The 23,581-nt window shown below is 40.7% G+C and overlaps 1 protein-coding gene across 3 annotated transcripts in view; it reads left to right on the top strand.

Moving 5' to 3' along the window:
• The window catches only part of fut8b (fucosyltransferase 8b (alpha (1,6) fucosyltransferase)), a 91,809-nt gene that overhangs the window by 34,050 nt on the left and 34,178 nt on the right, over positions 1 to 23,581 (top strand). For all 3 annotated transcript variants that reach the window (XM_041976297.1, XM_041976298.1, XM_041976300.1), the window contains 3 exons: positions 12,716 to 13,315; positions 20,689 to 20,807; positions 21,710 to 21,872. In XM_041976297.1, the coding sequence (XP_041832231.1) occupies positions 13,113 to 13,315; positions 20,689 to 20,807; positions 21,710 to 21,872 (485 nt within the window). In that variant the 5' untranslated portion in view covers positions 12,716 to 13,112. The remainder of the gene's footprint in view (positions 1 to 12,715; positions 13,316 to 20,688; positions 20,808 to 21,709; positions 21,873 to 23,581) is intronic.

The raw sequence follows: 23,581 nt of genomic DNA, 5'->3' as shown, positions 1-23,581 counted from the left end.
AGACTTACAAACAGGTCACATCAAGTGGAAGGAGCATTCGAGTGGAAGCTGATGGGCTGAGCAGACGTACACAATTCCAGACGTGAAGCAGGGGTGGAAGAGATGGAAGGGAAGTCAGGCGAACGCCAAGTATGAGTACGGTTTCGAAGCAGAAAACACAACCTGACGGGTACGAGAAGTTCTGTCAATACGGCTTGTGATGTCTGCAGACTGTGGTGGCTGAGAGATGGAAAAGATGACTTTGTAAACAAGGTATTTGTCTGGAATTGTGCTTAAGCTGCTAATACTTGTCTGAAACTCAGCTGCATCCAAGCCTTTCACATTGTTAAGGAAGGGTAAGAGCATTTTAAGATTTTCAAACAATCTTAACCAAAAAGTACTGCAATTAAAGGGAAAATCTAGCACTGGCCTCCCTAAGTCGGTTCTCTTCATGTCCCAGTGGGTTTGGATTTAAATGGCAAGCTCTAACAAAAGTCTGTAAAGATGAAGAAGAAACCGAGTTAAGAGGAAGCCAGAGACCGAAGTAGAGCACAAGTTAGTGGAGAGGAAGGCAGTAGAACACCCTCAAAGATGCATTCAGGCAGGGGCAAGGCACAAAACACCCCATCTCAACTAGTAAATTATTCACTTTGTAGCCTGCTTTAACATGTATTCATGCTTGTTGCCAGTCCATCACTAAACCACAGACACACCAATGCATGCAAGTTTGGGCAAAGTTGAAAGTTTAATTTAATCTCACATGGATTTCTTTTTGAACTGCTGGAGGAAATTTAGAGCATATGGAGAAACATGAAGTGTGAACTGGATACAGTAAAATAGAGAGAATCTTGGAACTTCTCAAAATGCATTTGCCTTGTCTTATGCTGAGAAAATTTTCTTTGAGGTGGTGACATTTTAAAATGCATGAAACTGCTTTGTTTTAGAGGGAAGGCATTTGAGCAAATGTCAAGAACATTATAGTGCTACTGTCTCCTGCAGGTGGCAGATATTTATCTTTCTTGCATCCAGGTAAAAGCAAAACTTTAAGGCTAAACAGTAGATGGATAAATATGTCACTTGCTACTGCTGACGTGTTTTCGGGTAAAGGGATTTAGGGTCACAGAGCTAAGGAGCTGACTTGAAGACAAGTGAAAGGAGGTAATGCAGCAAAGAGTGATGAATCTGTGGGAGCTGTGTGTTTCTGCTGTTTATAGAAGTCTCATTCTGTTAGTTGGGACTTCGGCCCCTCAGGGAACATGTTCATCTCCCTCTCTGTCTTTGTGTCTACTGCTGCCATCTTTCTTCTGATTACCACCTCTGTAGCTTCCACTTTTCCTGCCATGCTCCTTCTTTCATTTTCCCCTTCTTGCCTTTATCCAGAACATTTTTTCCCTTGGTCTGTCTGTGCATTGTTGAGCTGTGTCCTTTTCACACTTATTTGTTTTTAGTTGTCTTATTTTTCTGCTGCCGCCCTAGGTCTCTTCTGTTAAAGCTCTCCTTTCTGTTTTTTCTTTTTCCCCCTGCCATTGCTTTATGACTCAGGCCTTGGCCTCAGAGAGTATGCTTTAAATTGTGGCTGGGTGGGGCTGTGTTTGCCCTAAGACTGGATATAATGGAAGTTAACTGCTGGCTGTAAATTTGGTCGCAGAACATGTGAGAGCTAGGAAATGTTCTGCAGTGGAGTGTACTGCTTATTGTGTTGGAAATTTAAGTTATTGCACAAGAGGCCACTGTTCTTGTCAATCCTTACTTTTATTGGGAAATTGCAATAGAATATCACAGCGATTTTTCTCATAGTCTGCCTCTGGGACTGGTCTTCCCGAACCCCCCGCTTCCACCCCAGACACATTCTTTCTCTGTCTATTCTCACCTTTTGCTTAACTGCCCCCCTTTCATTGTGGCTAGGTTAAACATCAAGACATCATAGTGTCATTTTTTTATTCATTTATTTTATTTAATTTTTATGGATAATCTCAAAATGTTCACACATTGGTTCACATAGCTGTGTAGCCACACTTGACCTGGAATCCCCGCTCAGCCTCTTTTGACTATTGTCTTTTTTGTGTCTTAAGAAGCTCTGCAAAGCATCAAATCTTTTAGAGCACATTAAACGTAGCTGGTCTCTGCTACAGAAGGGATTGCTCTTGAACTGACTAAAAACAAATTTTTTTGCTATCCAGGCCTTTCTTTACACATTTAATTACTTCACATTGAAATAAACTTGCATTGCGCCTGCCTTGTGGCTACTTCGCCACATCTCAGACCAAGATTAAGGGTGCATTCACACTGGTGTGTGGTCTGCTTTAAACAAGCCCTGGTCTGCTTTCATGGATAGTACAGTTCTTTTTAACTGGTGTGAATGCTCATTTATGCTCTGGTATGGATCAAAGAAACAACTTGAACAGCTTGAAAACTGGGGGTCTTGGTTTACGTGTAAGTGAACACTGCTGCAGCTTGCCTACAGTGTGAGATCATCTAGTGAACCAAAGAGAGGAAGTGACTTATAACAGACCATAGAGCAACATTGTGCAAAGCTTGCTGCTTCTCCTGCTGCTCATACTGGACAGATTCTTGTGAAATTTGTATTCAGTTTGAACAACAAAGTAAAAACAGAAGCTCCAAGACTGCATACATTTATTGTTGCTCCACTGTTTACTTGGGGTAAAAGAGCTGTTTTCAGTCCCGGCCAGTCGATGAACCAGGTTTTCTTCTTCCTCTGGCTTTTATTTCTTCTTGGTCAGTGGTTGTTTTGGAAAATACTGCCCCTATGGTGCATTGTGAACGCAAACCAAGCCAAAGGAAGGTGCAAAGTTTTTTCCTAATTCCCAGAGTCCTCTGAACTATCTTGGTGTAAATGTGCTCTAAGTAGCCATTTTGGATTCTACCATTTTTAACCAGTCAAACTGGCTAAATGTGTTAAGGTCCATTTTAAGTCCCATCCCACTAAAAATCAAGTTTTTAAGCTTTTTAACATTCCCTCAAAGGATTTTTTTGTTGTGTAAATAATAAAAATAAATAAAAGAAATAAATCATGTCATGAAGAAAATCAATGCTACGACTGAGAATATTTGCTCTGAATCTACAGAGTACCACCGACTCTCTGAGAAAGGTGAAGTCGGACAGCATGCATGGTCTACATCAGCCTTTCCTAAACTGGAGGTCCCGACCCCCATGGTGGTCCCAAGACAAGACCATTTCAGAGGGTCGCCAGTTCATTGTTTAAAAAAATAAATAAATAAACAAAAAAAAATAGCCAACCTTTATCACATAAATTTGGGATTTTTATTAAGGCTGTCAGAGTGAAAACATTAATGCAAATAGATTTGTGAAAACGCAGTAATTTGTTAACACAATAATACTCATGCCATATTAAAAATCCATATTTGGTTTCAAACACCAACGTATTTTATCTTGGGGGTCATGGCTCAAAAAGTTTGGGAGCCGCTGGTCTACATAGACTATTTGAAACATACACTACCCAATCCTGGTTATACAGCTAATTTCATGTGCTGTCAGGAATTTGTAAAAAGAGGAATTGCAAACTTCAACACTAGAAGGAGAACACGTCAAGCAAAGAGGTGTAGATTTTGGCAAGCTATGAGAGGCATGCTTACTTTAGGGCAAATTGGAGCTAATTATTGAAGATACTGAGAGCACTGGGCTAGAAAAGGTCAGGAAGTGGTATACCTTAGAAGCTTGTCGAGTGAACTCTTAGGAAAAAGCAGAAGCAAAGGTTAAGGAAGAATTTCCTACGTTTGGTGAGCCATGCTAAGAAAGCAGGAGCGAGGCTTGTTTATGCCCAGCGCTTCCGTAGCAAGCAAGGGTCAGGTGAGCTTGGAGTTTGGTCTTTGGTTTGTGAAAACTCTTATGCTTCGTACCTTTTTTGCCTCTGTAACAGCTGCCTCTACTGGGCCAGAGGCAAATCATCTGCTGCTGTACTTTCACTCATGACACAAATGCGCAATGAAGACACATCACTTCTGACCTGGAAGGCATAATAAAGACAGCCTGGTGTGGCCTGTTGCAGATTGAACAGAACATTACTAAGAACAAAGCCCTTAAAAATGATGCTGAAGGTTTGTTGTTGTTTTTTGTTCCCCTTGGCTAGTTATTTTGCTTACCATTATGAGGTCTATTGCTAGATCTTAGTACTAGAAAAATGTACTAAAATAAAATAAGTGAGCAGATTGCGAGGTCTTCAACTGAACACTGTTTAGAACAAATTCTTCCATCTTTTTCATATCGCTCAGACTAGATGGTAGACTGCAATCACAGTATTAGTCTGACAACTTCTAAGTCTGTCTTCAAACGTCTGATTGTAATCTTAGCAAAATTCATATTCAGTGGATCCATGGGTATCACATAACACGTCTGTGCATATTTAGAGGATAAAATCCCACGGCAAGGACAGTGTAACAGTAGCTGTTCAGCCTCTGTACTTTTTTTTTGTCCTTCTCTCCTTGTCTCTCTCCTACTGATTTTCTTATATTTTCCCTTCCTTTCATACTTTCTTCTCTCTTGTGTATTCAGCCACTTATTACACTGCTTTAAAGTGACCGAATGAAGGTTGGCACCCGCTGTATGGGGTCACTACAGTCCCATCCACCCTCCCCATCTCTAGCCCGTCCCTAGCACACCAGGCTGTGAAAGGTCAGTTGTCATTGGGACTCATTATGTGGAACAGAAACTGGAACAGACAGTAAATGTGTGTGTGTGTGTGTGTGGATCCCAGCAGCAATAAAGCTCAAGGCAGAGGGATAACACAGGCCTTGAGTTTCTGCTTTTTTGCTCGCATGCAATGACGGTCAAGGTTCTTTGTCGCTCTGCCTCTCACAGAGGGCTGTATTGTTTTTTGGTTTTGTTTTTTTCTTTTTTTTCTTTTTTACACAGTGCTGTGCATAAAAAGTAAGTGATCACTGTGTAATTTCTCTGCAACCCATCTATCACCACATAAACATTCACTTAAGCTTTTGCACATCAACACTGACATTCAAGGCCCTCTCCATTGCTGCAGGCATGATACATGCAGCTGCTTGAGCAGCGTTAACTCCTGTTCTTTTCTCCTTCTACTCCAACACACACAAACATGCCATTGCAGAGCCAGTTCATCACCTTCACTGACACGAGGAATTTACAAAGCTGACCTTGACCATGTTTGAGCCCTGAGATTTACCATCACTTGTCAGTAGACAGTTTGGGGTGGCAGCGGGGGGCCCTCCCACCCAGGTCCGCATTTTTATTTGGATATAAAAAGTAATAAAACAGAAGGCTAATGAGTATGTTTTATTGCTATTGCTATCATATGCTCCTCTGTCGCAATTAAAAAGTTGTTTGTTTTCAGTGCATATGCAAACAAGTCACGCCACACACCCAACTTGGCCAGTGAGGTGTGTGAGTGTGCATGTGCACCTATCTTTGCGACACCCTGTGACTGCATGTGCATGTTTTGAAGGCGTGTGCGTGTACATCCTGCTGTCAGCGAATTCTCCGCAGAGATAACCTTGAAGGAGAGGCTGTGGGCTTGGCTGTGATACTGAATGCCAAGCTGCAGCGGGCTCAGCGGTGCCATTGCTGGAACTTCTCTGAGACCTTCAGACACTTCTGTGAGACTTAATCCAGAAGTTGAGATGAGGTGCGCTGCCTAAGGTGCTTGAACAGATAGTTAAGGAAAATGAAACAGTCTCTTTTTGAACACATGGAGCTCCTTGTCTGATTTCTGCCTGTCTCAATTAAATAATAAAAGTGTGGAAACTTCCAGGGGAGTCTTCAATTCTTTGGCAACATTTATATGTAAGGAATATGTTGAATATTTTTTCCCATCTCACTTGATAATTCTCATTTTCTCAGAAGCAAATAAATAATTAACAATTAAATATGTTTGTAGGTCCTGTTCAACTACCAACCATGGGGTCTATCAGTTCTCTGGTTTCTTAAATATCCCATTTGACAGGTGTGCATAATATCTGATTATGATCTAAATCAATTGCCCTTACAATTACCTCTTCCCTTTCCATTTTGCAAATATAAGGGGTTACTTTTCTAGGAGTGGTGGTCATCTGATTAGTCCTAATCCAGCACTTCAACTTGGTCACTAGGAGCCATTCGGATTGCTAGATGAACACAATTCCTTCAGCTCCCAAAAGAATACTGGTACATTATTCCTGCATAATGCAGGGGATGAGCTATGGAGGAGGGACTGGGGTTGGTCCTTTATCATCAAAAAGGCCAGTGCTTGCTACCTAAGCACTAATCTTTGAGTGCATGTTATTGAGAATTGCTCTGGATTGAGATCTGGACCATCATGAAAGACATATCTTGCAGAGACTAACAGCAGATTTAGCAATTTATTTATTTTTCTTTTCTCAAATTTGAATCTTGAAGTTGGTAAACGCCTTCAGAGGTAGTTTTGTTACTTTCTTCACCTTGACCACCTAGCACTTGACACCTTGTACTTCTAAACACTTCAGATGTTGCAGTTCTGATTTATGGAAGCACTGGAGGATAATGAGTTTCTGCTTGCCTGAAATTAGAATTTTATTAGGAACTTTGCAGTTAATTATTAAAAATAAATTGAACACAGTTGGGGAAAATGCATCATGTGAAAACATTATAAAACTAAAATGTAATGAAGCTTTTCAAATCACATTTCGACTTAGCATCCAGACAGGCTAATAATTCATGAGCCAAGTTTATTGATTTTTGGGTTTATTTGGGCAAATTTGCATGCTTTAATTAGTTAAATAAACAGCTGGACGAAATTCTAATTAATGTGAAACTTTGTGGCCCCCCATGCTTGTCCTGCATAGTATTTTTGGCCAAAGGATCATCTGAAAAAAGACAAAAAATGATCTTTAATTGCGTTGCTTAAAACATCCTACAATATCACAATCAATCTTTAAACACCCACCATGTGTAATTTCTCTGTAATTACAGAATTATTTTATAATAAGCTCTCGCAGAGGACATGATTGCGGTGTATAATTTGTTGGCTGTGAGCCTCTCTTTCTATGTTTATGTATTAAAACCCTTTTCATTTATTTGGCCATCATGCCCTTTACTCTCCCGGCTTTCCATCTATCTATTTTCTTCTGTTTCCCCAAGCTTGTCCTTATGCCTGGCTTTCTCTCTGCCTTTTAGCTTAAGTTAATGGACTCCTGCACATTCGGCTCAGAAATGTTGTGAAGTAAACAGCGGCTCATGAAATATTTACCACTCTTCTGTGTGTGAGGGTGTATGCCGGTATGTGCGTGTCTGTGGATGCAGTCAGCTGTAACAAGCCATGCGACTCCCACACACCATCTCTCTGGTGCACACATGCATATGAAACACCAGGGGCACCCAGAAAAACTGAGGGTGTCTCTGCATTTCGGCATTGTGCCAGCTAAATAGGGAGAGGGAGAACCAGGAGTGGGAGCATTCTACTACTGGGTGAGTCAGACTGGTATTCTTGCGGGGGGGGCATTACACTGAATTTAACCTGAATGTTTTTGATGCAAATGACAGCAATCAGGAGAAAAAATATATATGGGTCTAATGCTGTTTCCTACAATATCCCTGTTTCCTTTCTGATCTGTTTTTAGGGTCTTTTTTTATTTTATTTATTTTATTTTACTTGCTTACTAATTTATGTTAAATCCATCATCAACTGCCTTGTCATCTCTGTGCCTTTGAAACTAGATTCACCCTTCTCTTAAGGGAGGCTCTAAAGAAAAGTGTCGCTGCACTTAACCTCCAGGCCAGCTGAGTAAATAACCAGAAAAGCTGCTCGGCAGTCAGTCGTAGAATTCTGTAGGAAAGGAATATAGCTTTACAGCTACAAAGAAGTCTGTTTTTTTTAAGAACCGCTTGCTCAGCAAGACCCTCCTTGGGTAAATTACAGTTAAAAGTGCCGGCAGACTTGGTGTTGATGTTTCTTATGCTTCATCCTTGTAGCCCAAACAGAAACCCCCTTTGCATTGTGTTCATAACCTGAAATGGAAAATCAAATGTCTCAAACTGATGATATACTGGGATGGAAGGCTTTAAACTGAATGGAATACAGTTCACAGACATGAATATTTACATGTTTTCCCACTTTTATTTTTTTTTCATCAGCATTCTTGCAGTGTTGTTTTTCATTTGTTCTCAATCCTCTCTTGCCTGTTTTCCAAGTACATGCATCACATGTCTCTGCCACCACACTACGTACCATGACATGTACAACATCGTTCTACATATCCCCTTAGGGTTGCCCCTAGCAACACACATTAATATAGTCCTCTGCACCAACATAGATGAGAAGTGGCAGTGTATTCTCTACACATAGATAGATTGATATGTTGGTGTACTGTATGTGTAGGCGATGCTCCCTTCCAGTTGTCCTCTAAGTTGCGCGGTAATGGTGTAATATAAGCTGTCCTTAGCTGAGCTGCATGCATAATTCAGTAGTGAACCTCATCGCAGTGCTTATTGTCTGGAGACCGGAGGCTGCTGATAGATGACCCCTAATGCAACCTTAGTCACACTGAAAAATCACCAATAGGACTGAAAAACGGGTCATTCCAGCTGACCCCTCTGGCTGCTGCATGCCGCTGCAGCACAGGGACATTTTGTGACAGTGCTGACAGTCCACCCTGCAGGGCTCCATACACCTTACCGACCTTTACATTGAGAGAGAATGATGCGGGTTGATACGCAAGGTCATAAGGAGGGTTTGGTGAGTGAGTGAGTGGGTGGTGCAGACAAGAATTGCTGAATAACGTTTGTTTTACAGTCATATATAAAGTAGCAGGTTTGCACATTCAAATGAAACCACATATTTCATGTTGTATATAGTAGCAATAACCCAGCAAGCAGGCTTTTTAACTTTACTTTAAGGATGGAGGAAAGAGAGGCAAGGAGGAAGAAAGCGGAAAAGAAAAGAAGCACCATAAGGCCAACTTTTCTAAAATCCCGCTGTCAGCATCTCTGTCACGCAGTCCAATGTAGAAACGATTGTGCCACAGTGGGGAACTTTTATTTATTTAACTGGCATTATTATAATTTCCATAATTTATGTACCCAATTGCTCTCCTGTGAGTTGAGGGAAAATGTGCGAGGTTTTAGAAAAGGCAAAAAGCTCCAGTGCTCCGCTTGACTGTATTTCTACTGCAACATTACACTGACAGATCTTCATCAGTGGAACAAATTTTAGTAGAGTATCATAGCAGAGTAACATTCTGTCTTTAATCAGGCCACTTTCTGCGGACGCAGGACTCAATAGATGTCTCCTCATTTTTGTAATTATAAAACCCAGCTATCTGAAACTATAATGTGTTTCTCCTCTCCTGTGCCACTTCATCAAAGCTAAGCTCAAAGCCATGATGAAAAGGGACTGTAAAAGCATCTTTACTCATTTTCTGAAGCCATTGACAGGATTTGATAATGGTCATAATGTGCTGCTAGCGAAGGAGGCTTTTCTTTTAAAACAGAGTCGGCCTATAAGCCTGCAGGTTTTGTACATTCAGAGGTGAGCTACATTTCTTTAATAATGATTATTGGCTGTTTTCATTATTTCATTGCAAGTGGTTAATATCAGATTTAGCTGCCTGACCTCTACCCAGTGTGCGCTTCTAGTACTCTAATTAGATTATCTCATGCTGTCCTACAGTTTATGTTGAAATAATTTTGCAGTTATCATTTAGTAGTTTGTCTAACATTTTGCTACAAGTGTGATGGCAGCATTGTATGCATCCTGTGACACTGAAGATTAAAAATGTACAATGTCCTCTGTGCAAAGGCATTCTCAATACACAGTCCCGGCCCTTCGACTTGTATATCTTTGGTTTGAAAATTGTTCAACTTTGAGGATTTTGACTTTAATATTGTTATGTTTCACTGATCAGTCAAAATCAGGAAATGGATTTGAGCCTTTCACCCTCAGGTGGTCACTAAAGAATTGCTTTGAAAATAGGCTCACAAGTGTCTCCTGTGTAAAATCAGCAGCATGTAGGCACATAATATTTTGGCTTTTTCGTGTACTGTGGTCTTATATTTTCTGAATATTTATAACTTTACTCACACACACATTATAATATTCATCATGATTTTTTTAAGGCTCTAACAGTTGCCACAAGAACATATTTTAGTCCAACACAGATTGAGGCTGTCCTGATTTTTATTTATATTGGTGTTGGTTGTGATGGCCCCTTTCTTTTCTATTTGTAGTAATTATTACTTTTGATTGTTGCTCTTCTTACCTTGTTGGTAGTGGTTCATTAACTGGTTACTAAGAACATCTGGACCCCGTGTTTAAAGTCTTTAAAACATACCTGCTACTGACATTTCACCCTCTCTTCTAGGGCTGGGCGATATGGCCTAAAAATAAAATCTCAGATTTTTTATAACCAAATCCGATTTCTGATTTTAATAGATTTTTTTTCATTTCTTTTACAAAACATAAAAAAACTTATTAAAAACATTTATTTATTTATATAAATGAATGCCAGCAAAAATAAAGCATATAATGTCATAACTTTTCCACCATATAAACGACGTCATATCTTACATAGAAATATGTGACACAATGCATCCAGGATCTCTTTCCATCTGGATCCTTATCATACCGGATCCACTGCAGAAATAATTCCCCTGATGAAGGTTGTCTCTTAACTAGTGTTTGTGGGTTAAGTTGACTTCTGCATCTCGTAGAGAGCAGCATTTCTCACTGCAAATATACGCACAGCTAAATCCCAGGAATGAGTGAAAGGTCACTTCACTGAAAATCTGTCAGATAAACACCGTTCTGGTGTAGAGGGAGAGCTGCTGCTAACTAACTTTGGGGAAAAAATCCAGATTTGCATAAAAATAAATCTCCAGAAATGGAAAATTCGATTTATCGATTTTATCGATTAATCGCCCAGCCCTACCCTCTTCCCTATAGAACAAACAGCTTTAGGTGATGTTTCTTCTAGTTTGTTCCTTTGCACCACTTTCATTACCAGTCACATCCTACACTACAGATTCACTGAAATAAATATTAATAAATAAATTTTTAAATAAAATAATTATCCTGTGAAATTGGTGCATTTCCACTGTTGTTATGCTCTCACAGGCCAGGTTGTGACAAGGTTCACGTTACCAATTGGTGGCATATAAAAAGATATGGGGCCACTGTTATACAACTTTAAGGGAGGTTTTTTTTTTTTTTTTTTTTTTTTTTTTTTTGCCAATTGGTTTTCTAACAGCTGGCTTAAAATTCATGCATAAGTTTGAAATTTTACCTCCAACTCTTTTCCAAGTCTCATCTGACAGCAATTGGCTGTCTTATTGGGCAGTTATATCTGTTTTAGTCTATTGCACTCAGACCTCATTATGGTTCATCAAACACCATGACAAGGGTTTATTCAGCCTGGCTTTTAGTGAAGTCTCAATCATGCATTAACTAGTGGAGTGCTATTCTTCTGCACCTCTTATTTTCCATAATAAAACACAGCTCAGCACATTGTCGTGCTTCATGCATAAAGAGGAGCCACTGGTGTGTCACCCTTGGTTAGTTGCAACAGGGGCACCAGTAAGGAGTGAACATCTGCATAAATTCCAGGTATCCCCCAGCATTCAGTTAGAAATTATTGAAAAAGTAGAGATAATTGTTTTAATGATTTTCTACTGCAGCGTTCTGGACAATGTGCACAACTGATACATGAGCCATCTCTACAGTATTGAAGCATGGCAGCATTTATGCCCCACATATCAAGTATGCCGGCATGGTGAACATGAGCCACTGTTAGCCTACTTGTGAGCTGTCGGGCAAACCCCAGTAGGAACATTTACCTCTGTCGTGAACATTTGTAGACATGAACAGCAAAAACTTTGTGACATGCCAATCAAACCTATCTAACCAGAGCTACTCGCATAAAGTCTGAGATGCTTGGCATTGTTCCAGCATACTGTGATACAGAATCAGAGATGATGGCGCACACACTCATGCGCTTGCACACATCTGCCAGTCTTCATCCCATCACAGGTCTAGCCTCGGCTGTGTGGCAGGACTTTGTTTGGGAATTGACAGCGAAGGTTGCTTCATAAATCCAGCATGTGTCCATCACCATCTCCCCTGCTGCTTTGGGGTGAAAAGGAGTGATGATCCAGGGTTTTTTTCCCCCCCTTCTGTTCACTGCATCACCTTGACAGTGCATTCTATCAGAGAGCTTACCAGGGATGGTCGTGGTCATCCGGAAAGGAGGAAAATACTCAGGGAGAACATATGTGGGACTTTATCGACTAACTGGTGGTCTTTTAGGTCTTGGTTGGCTGTGGGTGAGGTTGCATTGTCTGGTGTGAAGAAAATAAGAGATTCTTTTGTGGTGTGGCTGCTTCTGTAAATATGCGCTGGGTTGGCTGGATTTTGAGAGACTTCATCATGTGTGACTCCAAGTGTGTATGTAATGTACAAACAGGCACAATGCTGAAAGTGGAACATGTGTGTGCTGTCTCGACAGCAGTGCAGCACAGCTCAGGGACTGCGCATCACTGTGTAAATGCAAATTGCAGTGTCATACTGATCAATCCTGTAGGCTGCTGAGACAGGGTTATGTCAAGATCAGTCAGCAGCATCTTGACTGTTCTTTGCACTGTTTCTATGTGGCACTGTCTGTCTCATGCTTTGCTTTCCTCTTCAGAATTACTTCTTTTTGACCAGCAAGCTCAGGGAGTATTTGCTAAATCAAAATTGTCTTGCAAAAGCTCAACTAACTCATATTTTTCTATCTTTTTACAGGATGCAACTTCAATAACAGATTCCTGTGGGAAAGGAAAGACACGGCGCAGTGTTGGATAAGCTTGTCAGCACGGAGTTGGGTGGAGGGTGAAAACACCAATCAGACCGCCAAAAAGCTACTGAGTGTGCTAGCCATGCTTTAGCACACAGAAAAGACAGGCTGATCACTGGAGTAGCACCTTTTGCCTTTTTGTAAACACTCCTGAGTCACAAAACGCACAACATCTCCATCTCATCTGTCATTAACCATCCTTGCAAAGATGCCAGTACCACGGTTAGCACTGTGGCATTTGTGGTGACGGGGCAGAGTGCGTGTGCGCATCCGGCAGGCAGGCCGGTGGGCCGGTGGGCGTACAAGCACACCCACAAGGCTTTTTTGGGTGGGCGTGGTTGAACCATGCGGCCTTGGGCGGGTTCATGGCGTTGGATTACCCTTGTGCTGTTGGCCTGGGGCACACTCCTCTTCTACATTGGCGGTCACTTGGTGAGAGACAGTGAGCATCCGGAGCGGTCCAGTCGGGAGCTCTCCAAGATCCTGGCCAAGCTGGAGCGGCTCAAGCAACAGAATGAAGACCTGCGGCGCATGGCCGAATCTCTCAGGTAAATGACCTGCTTGTAATGAGCAGAAGCGAGTTTCTTGAGCTAAGTCATCCTTCTTTTGCGTTTACCATCTTGCCTTACAATAGGGCAGGGCGATATCTTGAGTTTTAAAATTATATCAATATAATTATCATTATAGTCTGCTGTGTTCCATTTTTTCTTTTCTTGACTATAACACAACTTTGCAGGTCCACCTTTCTCCCGAAGTCTGAGCACTCTTTCCCCTTTCATCACTCTTGGTTAGCCGGTGGCTCGGTTATTTGCAGATGGTTCATATTCAAAGCTGCAGATGAGCAGCAAAATAATGTTTTGTGTAGAGAATATTTAAAAGAGATTTCGTCTAAAGGATAAAGCATGACTGATCTGTTCTACCATTTACAGCAGCGCTTTAAAGTGCAGTATGAAAAGTAAAGCTGCGCAAAGAAAAATGCAGCATGTAAGCAAAGGACAAGAATGGCGGACATCCGGCAGTTTGTGTTCGTTCTTCTTGGCATGTGGCTTGAAGCAAAAAAAAAATCCACTGTATATTAACAAGGGTTCGCAGACATGTTACAAACTCCATGTATGACTTTTTACTCTGGTAAGAAATCCAGATCTTTTCTGGACATCTGGAAAAGTGGTGTGGTAGAGTAGCTTGCATTTTTGGTGTATACTGGAAATTTCTTGCACCACTCAATACTATGCCAAAATTTTAAGTGCTTTGCTAAACTGCATCAGTTCCCAGAATTTTGTTAGTCTTGTAACTCTTGAACTGACGTTTTAACGAAAACACAGTTGACCGCAAATGTAATCCACCTGATGAGCTCTGTCTGGTCAGTAAACTTCTCATTTTAGAAAAATCCTTAGCCCAACAAGTACAGCCTTTAGCTTCCTGTCAGTCCAATGAGAATAATAATTCCAATGCTGCAATGTGGCAGTGAAATGACTGAAACTGCATGCTTCGTCGCTAAACGTGGTTAAACAAGATTTTATCAGCTGACCCTTCTCCAGTTCCAAAAGCTGATCAGTAGTGTCATAGATGCTGCGTGTGACAGATGGATGGTCTGTCACACACCTCAACAGATTTCATTGTTGTTTTGAAAAACAACATCACATTGCTTGAGTCCATTAACCACACAGCATTTTTCACACATTCACACTATTCGTAATAGCAAGACAGATGGTTCTGCTCTTATCTCTGCATGCTGTTTCTCCTCACACTCCCAACAGTAGCTCTGCACATGGATGTGTGTGTTCGCCTTCCTGCACAGAGGATGTGTGTCATATTAACGGAGCGCTTCAGATGTTGCCATTGCTGTTCCTCTGTGATATTCCAATTCACTTTGATGCGGGGCCCCCTCATCAGTGCACACAAACATAAAAACACACACATGCATTGCTTCAAACAGCTGGTCTCTGATTAAATCCCTTGCTTTTGTAATTATTTAAAATTGGCTCAAAAACAAAGGTGGAATTCATGGCATGAAAAAAAGCAAGTGCATCTTTCACTCGATGTTCAGCCGATGTCCAGATGGGTCCCTGACACACTGCACGCTTGTTTCTTGTTATTGAGTTCAGTTGTTGATCTGGGACTGAGGTCTCCTCAGTTGTTTACTGGGGCAGTGCCTTCTCAAGTCCCTCTAAGCTTCAAAGAAGTATCCAGCAAAACATGTAAGCATGCAGCCAACTGATATTAAGCTTTAGGAGCTATTGACAATAGTTGCTTTGTTTAATTCTGTATATTTGTGCATATGTGAGTGTGTGTAATAAGACTACATACAAGCTCAGGAGAGAACTCCTGTAGTGTCTCTTATCCTTACATTAGAGCCCTAATAGATGCAAAGAGGCTGTTAGTGAGCTGCCCATCATCCCCCCCTACAATTCCTCCCTTCTCTGCTCATCACCTACCCCAACTCCCACTTTCCCTCCTTCCTAACCTCCATCTTTCCCCTCCACCTCTGCCTCATTCTACTCTCATTCAACAAGCAAACTGCTGACAGGCATGGCACCTAGCCAGACTCCACTGTCACAGAATGACTATGTAACAACTTACTAGCTTCACTCATCGACTAGTACAACACAAGCCTAACGCAATTCACCACCTTCAAAGTGCCTTAACCAGCACACAAGTGCCTTCATTTTTTATGAGTGGCCTCAGAGAGATTGAAACCCATAAAACTGACATTATTACACATCATGTTGAGTCCTTGCCCTGCAAACTCGCTCTATTCAGACAGATTTATAGATCAGAGTAAAATTTAACTTGGTTAGTGTCATTACACTGCAGCAGTACTAGAGAGATGCATTATCAGACAGGGAGGTGCACTCATTACATATCTGACAGGCTCTTATTTGCTTTATGACAGCGAGTTTGCGTGGAGCATTGATTTTTGTTGATCACAAATTAGCACAATTGCTGAAGACAAACATTTATGTGTCGAAGCCGCTAGATGCCTCACACACACATTTAACCAGTTTTTCTGAACTCTTTTAGAGTCGCCATGTGTAGTTAATCAATATATCAGTCAAACACTTGGATTCAAATTAGTATCACCTGGCCAGGCCTACAGATGCAGTCCAGTGATTCAGGCTATTCTTGATTGATTTGAGTGGCAGGCATTGCGCCAACACACCAATCACCCTGCAGCACTAACGAGAGGTAAGCACGAGGTCGAGTTGCTCGGCCCGTATTACTCCGCCCTCACTGCAGCTGTCAGTCACCTCGGGCACGGAGCCACTGCTCCTGTGGAGACAACGACACGTGCCAGCCTGATGGTGTGACACTGGGGGGAAGCAGGGGCAAAAGTGACAGCTGGGCTGAGCAATGAAGACCTGATCGATCCCCCCTCCCCAAACCCCCCAGTATGCCAACAGGAGGACGGAAGCAGGGAGGGAGGGAATGATGCAGAGGAGAACGGGGTGGGAGCATGATGGATGGCATGAGGACCGCACTAAGTAAAAAGCAGCAAGGAGGAAATGAAAAATGAGGACCAAGGGGATGAGAAGAGTTGCAGAGACCACAGCCACTGTGCTAATCTGCTTTATATATTATTTCAGCCTACTTCAGTGCCAACAGGGTGTTTGCTATTGTGCACCACAATCAAAATCTGAGCCATAAAAAAAGATTAATGGGCTACCTAGAAGTTTGTAGTTTTCATTTGACAACATGCTGTAAACCCATGTAATTTGTTCTGCAAGTTAAAGCAGAGGCAAAGAATTATTTGCATGCACAGAAACATGTGACTCAGGATGTAGGACAGAAGGAGAGAGGGGCAGCACTGAAGCAAATTGTTTTTGTATGCTTCAGTGGAATAGTCTTGTAATGGTGTTGATTGTTGACCATTAGACCTCAATTCTCACCTTGTAACGTGTCCCTTGGCTTGCCTCTAGCTATAGCTTGTAAAATTTAACTTTTGTCCCTCATTTGGGTCCCTATCTTTCAATTCAAGTTATAATAGAAATTTAAAAAAACAGTCTGTGTAGTTTGATGTATGAGGCCACTGACTCATGTTTAAGGAGACATTCATAGAGACAGAAACGGTTGCCGCTTGCAGACCTGAACTCCCATCGACCTGGTCATCGCTCAGGCCCTGCACATGAAGGTCTGCTTCCACAAACACAAGCCCTATTATTGGAGCTGTCTGTGGTCGGGACATCTCTGTCAAACGGGGCTCAGAGTAGAGCCGGCTTGCTGTGGATGTGCGGAAGCAAGAATGCACTATTCAGAATCAGTTTACATGGGATTTACACTGTATCAGTGGATATAACACAGACACAGCAAAGGAAGGGGGCATAAACTGATTGGACACAAGTAGGAATATTTGTACAAAAGCATCATACACACACACAAAGTATAGTACAATAAATAGTCTTTGTATTTATCTCTTTAAGAATCCCATAGCAGTATTTAAAATGGTTTCTAAGCAGCAGTTTCAGGTTTTCATGGTAATAATGTATTTTTCCACCTATTTGTTTCCGACTACCACATTCCTGCTGTTTATCAGCTTGACTTATTGGAGTCAAGTGGTTAGAGGCACTGAGTTCTCAGAAAAGCCTGGAAAATATCACTTCAGCCCTTGACGCATCACACCAGAACGATACACGGATACACTTGTTTAAACTCATGTAAGCTACAGCTTAATGTAAAGGCAAATTGCATCCTGCAGCTGTCTTTCATCTACACCTCAGAGAACGCTTTACATTTCCTTCCGTATGTATAGCTTTCCAGGTCAATGCACGAGTTTTCATTTGAAATCAGCCAGACTGTGTTAAATCTTCCCTCAGAGTTATGCGTAAGCCATACCGTTACACCGGTCCCTGCAGTTAAAACTGCTTCAGCCAACTCTGATCACCCTGTGAGCGGCGCGACAGCTGGGACGGCATTTCAGAGGAAACTGAGCTATATGCTGCTCCTCACCTGCTTTCCAACTGAGTACACAGTGCCCGTGGGGCTCATCATCCCCTGCTTTTACCCCGCCCCCCAACTCAGTTTTCTCATCTGTTACCTTTCCTGTATCGTTTAAGATGCTGCTGAATCCAACTGCTTTGTCTCTGCTGCAGTTTCTCTAGAGGTGCTATAAAGGATCATTTCTGCTTCTGTGCAAAGCTGTATTTCTCCTGTGTGTGTGTGTGTGTGTGTGTGTGTGTGTGTGTGTGTGTGTGTGTGTGTGTGTGTGTGTGTGTGTGTGTGTGTGTGGCTGAATGTGTGTGTATATGTTATCTCAACATATCTTGGGTGAGGATTATTATGTTTTTTTTTTCAACTCTCACACACTTGTAATAATTGCACTTGCAGTTTATATTCTAGATAACCTCTGTACCATGTTCCCATTCATTAGCCTGAGCTGATTTAGCCTTTTGTTTTCATCCTTGTTCAAGGAAATATATTTTTTTTGTATGTCACGGTTATAGCAGCACTTATAACCCCTGGGAAATGATGTAACTTTATAAAGAGTCCTACATCCTGTGCAGCAGTGTAACTAAAAGATAAAGGTGTGGCCTATGGGAAAAGCTAGTTGAATACAATTGGAGAAGAGATAATAGCTGATACTCAAAGAAGCAATGTTGCTGGGTTTTATTTCAAAGATCTGTGTCAGGTAATGGTCACACCATAGATTTCATGAAAAGGAAGAAAAAAAAAACACAACTAAATTTAGGGCAAATGTTGTTCCATGTAATTATACAAAGGTTTACTATTGTCCATCACAGGGTTACATAATGTTGAAAAAAAGCCCTTTTCTCAAGTTTTCATGGCTTTAAAGCAGTTTGCTCAGTTAGTGCTCAGTGGAGTGGGAGGCAAAGCCTTCTCAGGGACCAAGGCTCACACATTGAAGGGGAGTTGTGTGGCAAGAGAGGCTGCAGCAACTTTAAAAGTCTCATCTTTATGCCTGCCAGCGACTGATGTTCCTTACTTAAGGAGCAAATTGAGTTTGCATGCCTTGATGACTCATTATGGTGAATGCACATGGGCATTTGGACATATTTAGTTTTAAATACTTTTTTCTTCTCTTGCATGTCATTGGGTTTTTTTTTTCTTTCTCCCCAGACTGACGTGAACTTGGTGTTCAGAGGATGTCGGAGGACTCATTTGTGTTTTCCGTAGTTATTGTAGTCATTCATGGTTCACTGACATAGAGCAGTTAATATGCTAATTTATATTTTTGCATTTATCTGTGTGAGATAATTGACTAAACACTTAAAATAAAATATGCTGTTGTATCACAGATCAATTTACATACATGCACACAAAATATGTTACTGCACTTGATTAATTACCCTCAGCTGCTGTCCAAACAACATTTCAAAGTTAACAAGCAGCAAATCTCCCCCAAGACTTTCATTTGGAAATGTTCTCACTTCTATATGACACTTTTGAGCACGACTGTTTATCATTTAGTCGGGCACCCTTGTGATGTTGCTGATGGTGTCTGCTTTTACACACACACACATATATATATATATATATATATATATATATTTTTTTTTTTTTTTTTCTTTCTTTTTTTTTTTTTTTCTTCCAATTTAAATCCACACATCCACACACACGGGAATCGTTGTTAAAGACATCTTGTCATGTCATCCTTTCAAGTCATTTGATGCCTTTTTTTCCTCCTTCAAAGGGAGATAAAGAGAAACGCATGAGTCTAATTTGCACGTTTTATCTCAGACTGGAGAGTGCTTGTCCCTTATTTGAGTCACACCCCCCCTTCCTGGCCTTGTGTTCCAGCTATAAAATAAATCCAGTTAACTTGGTACTCTCTCAACAGGCTGCATTAAGCAAGTTTTCTTGTTCACTGTCTCCTTCAGCAATTGTAGATGCAGCACCACCTCAGGCGAGGATGGGAATATGTTATTAAGAATGTTTGGTTTGTTTGACTGCAATGTGAGAAAAAAAAAAAAAAATTAATCGAACTGAGTCTAGCAGACTATTAGGTGTGAATACCACCTTAATGGCAAACACGTGTATTAGGGAATAATTGATTACATGTAATCCAGTTATTTCTGGTCCATTTCACACATCAACAAAACAACTGGCCTCTACTTTAGTTTAGTTTAGTTTATATTATGGGTAGCTGGTACAGCAAAAAATCGTAATCAGTGTAGTTTACTCATTTTAAATAGTTCTACTGACTAAATTAAATTTGTTTCTGTTACATGAACTAAGCTTTTTAACTCTATAGGTAGTGCATCAGAAACTCTTCAGCGGACCAAAGTCAAAACCGAATTATAATCTCGCTTTATGTTTGATTTTTATTTCTTATTATTATTTAAAAAAACTTAGTGTTTCACTAATTTGGCATTCAGTTCAGACTTAGTTGCTGCTCGATTGGATTTTGGAGAAGTTAAGCTGAAACTAACAAACACAAAGTGATTCAGTATTCTGAACATACTATAATATTGAGCTCAGAACTAAGACACAAAGGCCCAGTTCTGGAAGGCTGCGCTTTGTTGTTTTGTTTTGTTTTTTCCCTGCAAATGAGTATTTTCAGTAGTGCACACTATACAAGTCTTCACATCTGGATTTGTCTCCACAACTTTTTAAAAATGAGAACAGCCCATGTGTTTCAGATTAACCAGCTGGTGTTCATCAAGCTCCTGAGAACAAAGTTGTTGTGAAAGTGGTTGACTTGCAGTGTTTTTTCTTCTCAAACTAATTCTATTTTATACTGTGAGGAGAGTTTGACAGTATTTCCAAAGCAGCCATTATCATCACAACTAGGAAAAAAAGTGGAGACAAAAAACAGCCATGTTAATTTGGTGTAGAACCTGATTATCCATGCATTTTGTGATGCACTCATTTTTTTCATTGAACTTCATTTTTGGACTCTCTTCATTTTATCGATGTGCTCACGCTGTCATGCTCACCAATCACATCATCTCTTTTTGTCCTCTAGGATACCAGAGGGCCAGGCAGAAGCTGGATCTTTGGCAGTAGGAAGGCTACGCTCCCTGGAGGACCAGCTAACCAGAGCCAAACAGAAGATCCACAGCTTCCAGAAACTCACCGGAGATGGTAAGCAGGACCAGGTACAAGGTTACAGGAAAGATTTAGGCATAGATATTTTAAAATATGATACTATATTGCATGCTGAAAGTTTACACCCTTTTTGAGCTTTTGCCTAAAGTGAGAACTTGGCAATATGTAGCTCAACAGTGATGACGACAGAGCTTTATTGTAAATGGGCAGGGTTATGTGTATTTGATACTCTAAAAGGGCAGGAAAGCTGTCAGGTGAGCGGGGAAATGTGTGAATGAAGTGGAAGCAGTGTGAATGCCCCATTGGCAGCAGGAGAGAGTGAGAGAAAAGAAAAGGAACAGAGGGAAAATAAAAAAGGACATGCTTGGAGGGCAGCATAGGGTCACTCTTTCCATCAAGCCGCAGGGAAAGAAAAAGCTAAAAATACCCTCCAGCTTTTTTCCACACAGGGGGGTGTGAAGAGAGAGTAGGGCAGGAAGTGAAAAAAAGGCTATCCTTTCCTTCCTTGGATTTCTTTTTCATCTCTCACTCTTTACAGAAACAAGAACAGGCAGCTGTGTTATCCATGTGGGTTAGTCCACATTGTTTGGCTCAGCCAGGGTGTAGAGTTCCTGTGTGTGAAAAACATGCGAGATGATACACAAAAGCAAGTGTTTCCTAATCAGGTCAAAGTAATACCCAGGGACACATTTTGAAAGAAGTTAAGTTTAAAGTTTATTTTCCAAAATTATGCATTTTTCAGTAGTTTTTTCTGTACTACATATTCTGTACTGTAATCCTCAGATATTGTGGAAAATTTCCTGACATAACTTCCCACCTTGCTTCTTCCAATGGGCATTGTGGTCATCATCAACTCATTGTTTTCATCATACGGCATTCATCCTCATTTTTTTATTTTATTTTTTTATTTTTTAAACCCTGCTCTACTTCCATTGCAGGCCCCGGGCCCACTCAGGAGGAGCTGCGGAGGAAGGTGGAGAATGGCGTTAAGGAGTTTTGGTATTTTGTGCGCAGCGAGGTGAAGAAATTAGCTAATGTGGAGCCCAGCGAGAGGCAGAAGTATGCTGACACACTCCTGCAGGACCTGGGACACCAGGAAAGGTGAGGATGTCCGTGGTAAACAGTGGTAGTGAAGCAAATATTATGTTGATGAATATTATGTTTCCTATTTATTTGTGATGATCCTTTTTAATAATAAAAAAATAATCTGTATCAGAGAGTCACCAAATCATGTCCAGTTACTTTATCCAAGAGATGGTGGTCATTAACATAACCATCAGCCATTAGGACCACTGACTGGTCAATTTAATACCAGTGAATGAACATCTTCTTCAGCTTATAGGTTCCTAGAGTTCATGAATAAGTTATCACCCTGTAACTAATTAGCCCAACCCAAATAACATAAGATAAGTAATTAATATTCCACTCAAGCTATGTGGAGTTTTGTCAGTCTTAGTCACATTATGCAGGCATGCAACATAATCACATTATTGCCGTTCACAAATCTGGCAACACACATAGCTGCTCCTTAGCACCTATTTTAGACTCCAGAGTCACCAGGTATAATTATTTTATTATGAGCAACTTGGGGCTAGATTCTTTTTAGCCACAACACTGTGACTTGTTTTTGACTTTTGTCTAAGATCAAGTTGTTCGTTAATGTCACACAATATGGCAACACAAGCTCCAGCACAACTCAATGAAGAACCATAATTTTTGGGTTGTGAAAAAAAACCCAGAGTGGAATAATCCTCTGCTTTAACAGGATGTGGATATAATGCAATCTTTGGAAGGATGAATGATGAAGTTTACCATATTTACATTACGGTTAATAGTTGAAATGAGTGTAAAACGTCTAATATGTAGTTCAGAAGGCTAGTAGTCCTTTAAAACAGCTTTTGTGCAGGTTTCTTAGAAGCAAAGGACAAAGATCACAGACACACCCTCTCTATTATCCTGATGGCAGCTTTGCACAAAGCTAAATGGAGAAAAGCCTGGTGTGTCTTAGCCAAGTGGCTCCATTGTAATCCTCCTAAGGTGCCTTACAAGACCTATTGTCTTAGTCATTGCTGCCTAAGTAGCTTTCCAAAAACTGATTCCTTAGCCCCCCCACCCCAGCACACATTTACACACACACACACACACACACACATATATATACAGTGTGTGTATATATATATATATATATAGATACACACATATGACAGATTTTCATATGCATTCCCTTTCTATTCCCATCTCTTTTTCCCAGATTAATTTGTATATGCTGCAGACATTGGCTGAGCGAGCTGGCACAAATAGGGGTAGAGGTGGAAAAAGCAATGAAATGTTTGACTTGAATGGATGCACAGCTTCTTCATTTACATTCTGCTCACAAGGAGGGGGAGGAACAGTTCTTGTCTTGAATATTTCCCAAGTAAAATAAAAATGGAGCACTTAAAGTAAGCAACCACTAACCTGCTCGCCCAGTAAAAAATAATCACTGCATTATGAAGTGCTTCCAGTTTCTGATATTTAGGAAATAATGTTTATAAGGAGCTACCAGAAAACATGAGTTTTTTTAAAAAATTCTCAGAACTTCAGTTAGAAAACAAAGCAAATAAAGATCCGTACTGTTCTTGTCTCAGTAGCTCAGTATCGGATATGATGTCTTCAGGCATATCACAGCACATTTTCATTCATGACTTAAAACTCATGACATAAACTAAACCTAAACCTCGTTGTAATTATTGATCTTAAATGTCTGAAATTTTTAAAGACAAATTTTGAGATAACCATGACGATATAGGCGAAAATGTAAGCATTCTGCC

This window comes from Melanotaenia boesemani, chromosome 22 (assembly GCF_017639745.1).
Source record: "Melanotaenia boesemani isolate fMelBoe1 chromosome 22, fMelBoe1.pri, whole genome shotgun sequence".
Taxonomy (NCBI): domain Eukaryota; kingdom Metazoa; phylum Chordata; class Actinopteri; order Atheriniformes; family Melanotaeniidae; genus Melanotaenia; species Melanotaenia boesemani.
Note: the sequence above shows the minus strand (reverse complement) of the source record. Positions and strands in the feature narration are given on the sequence as shown.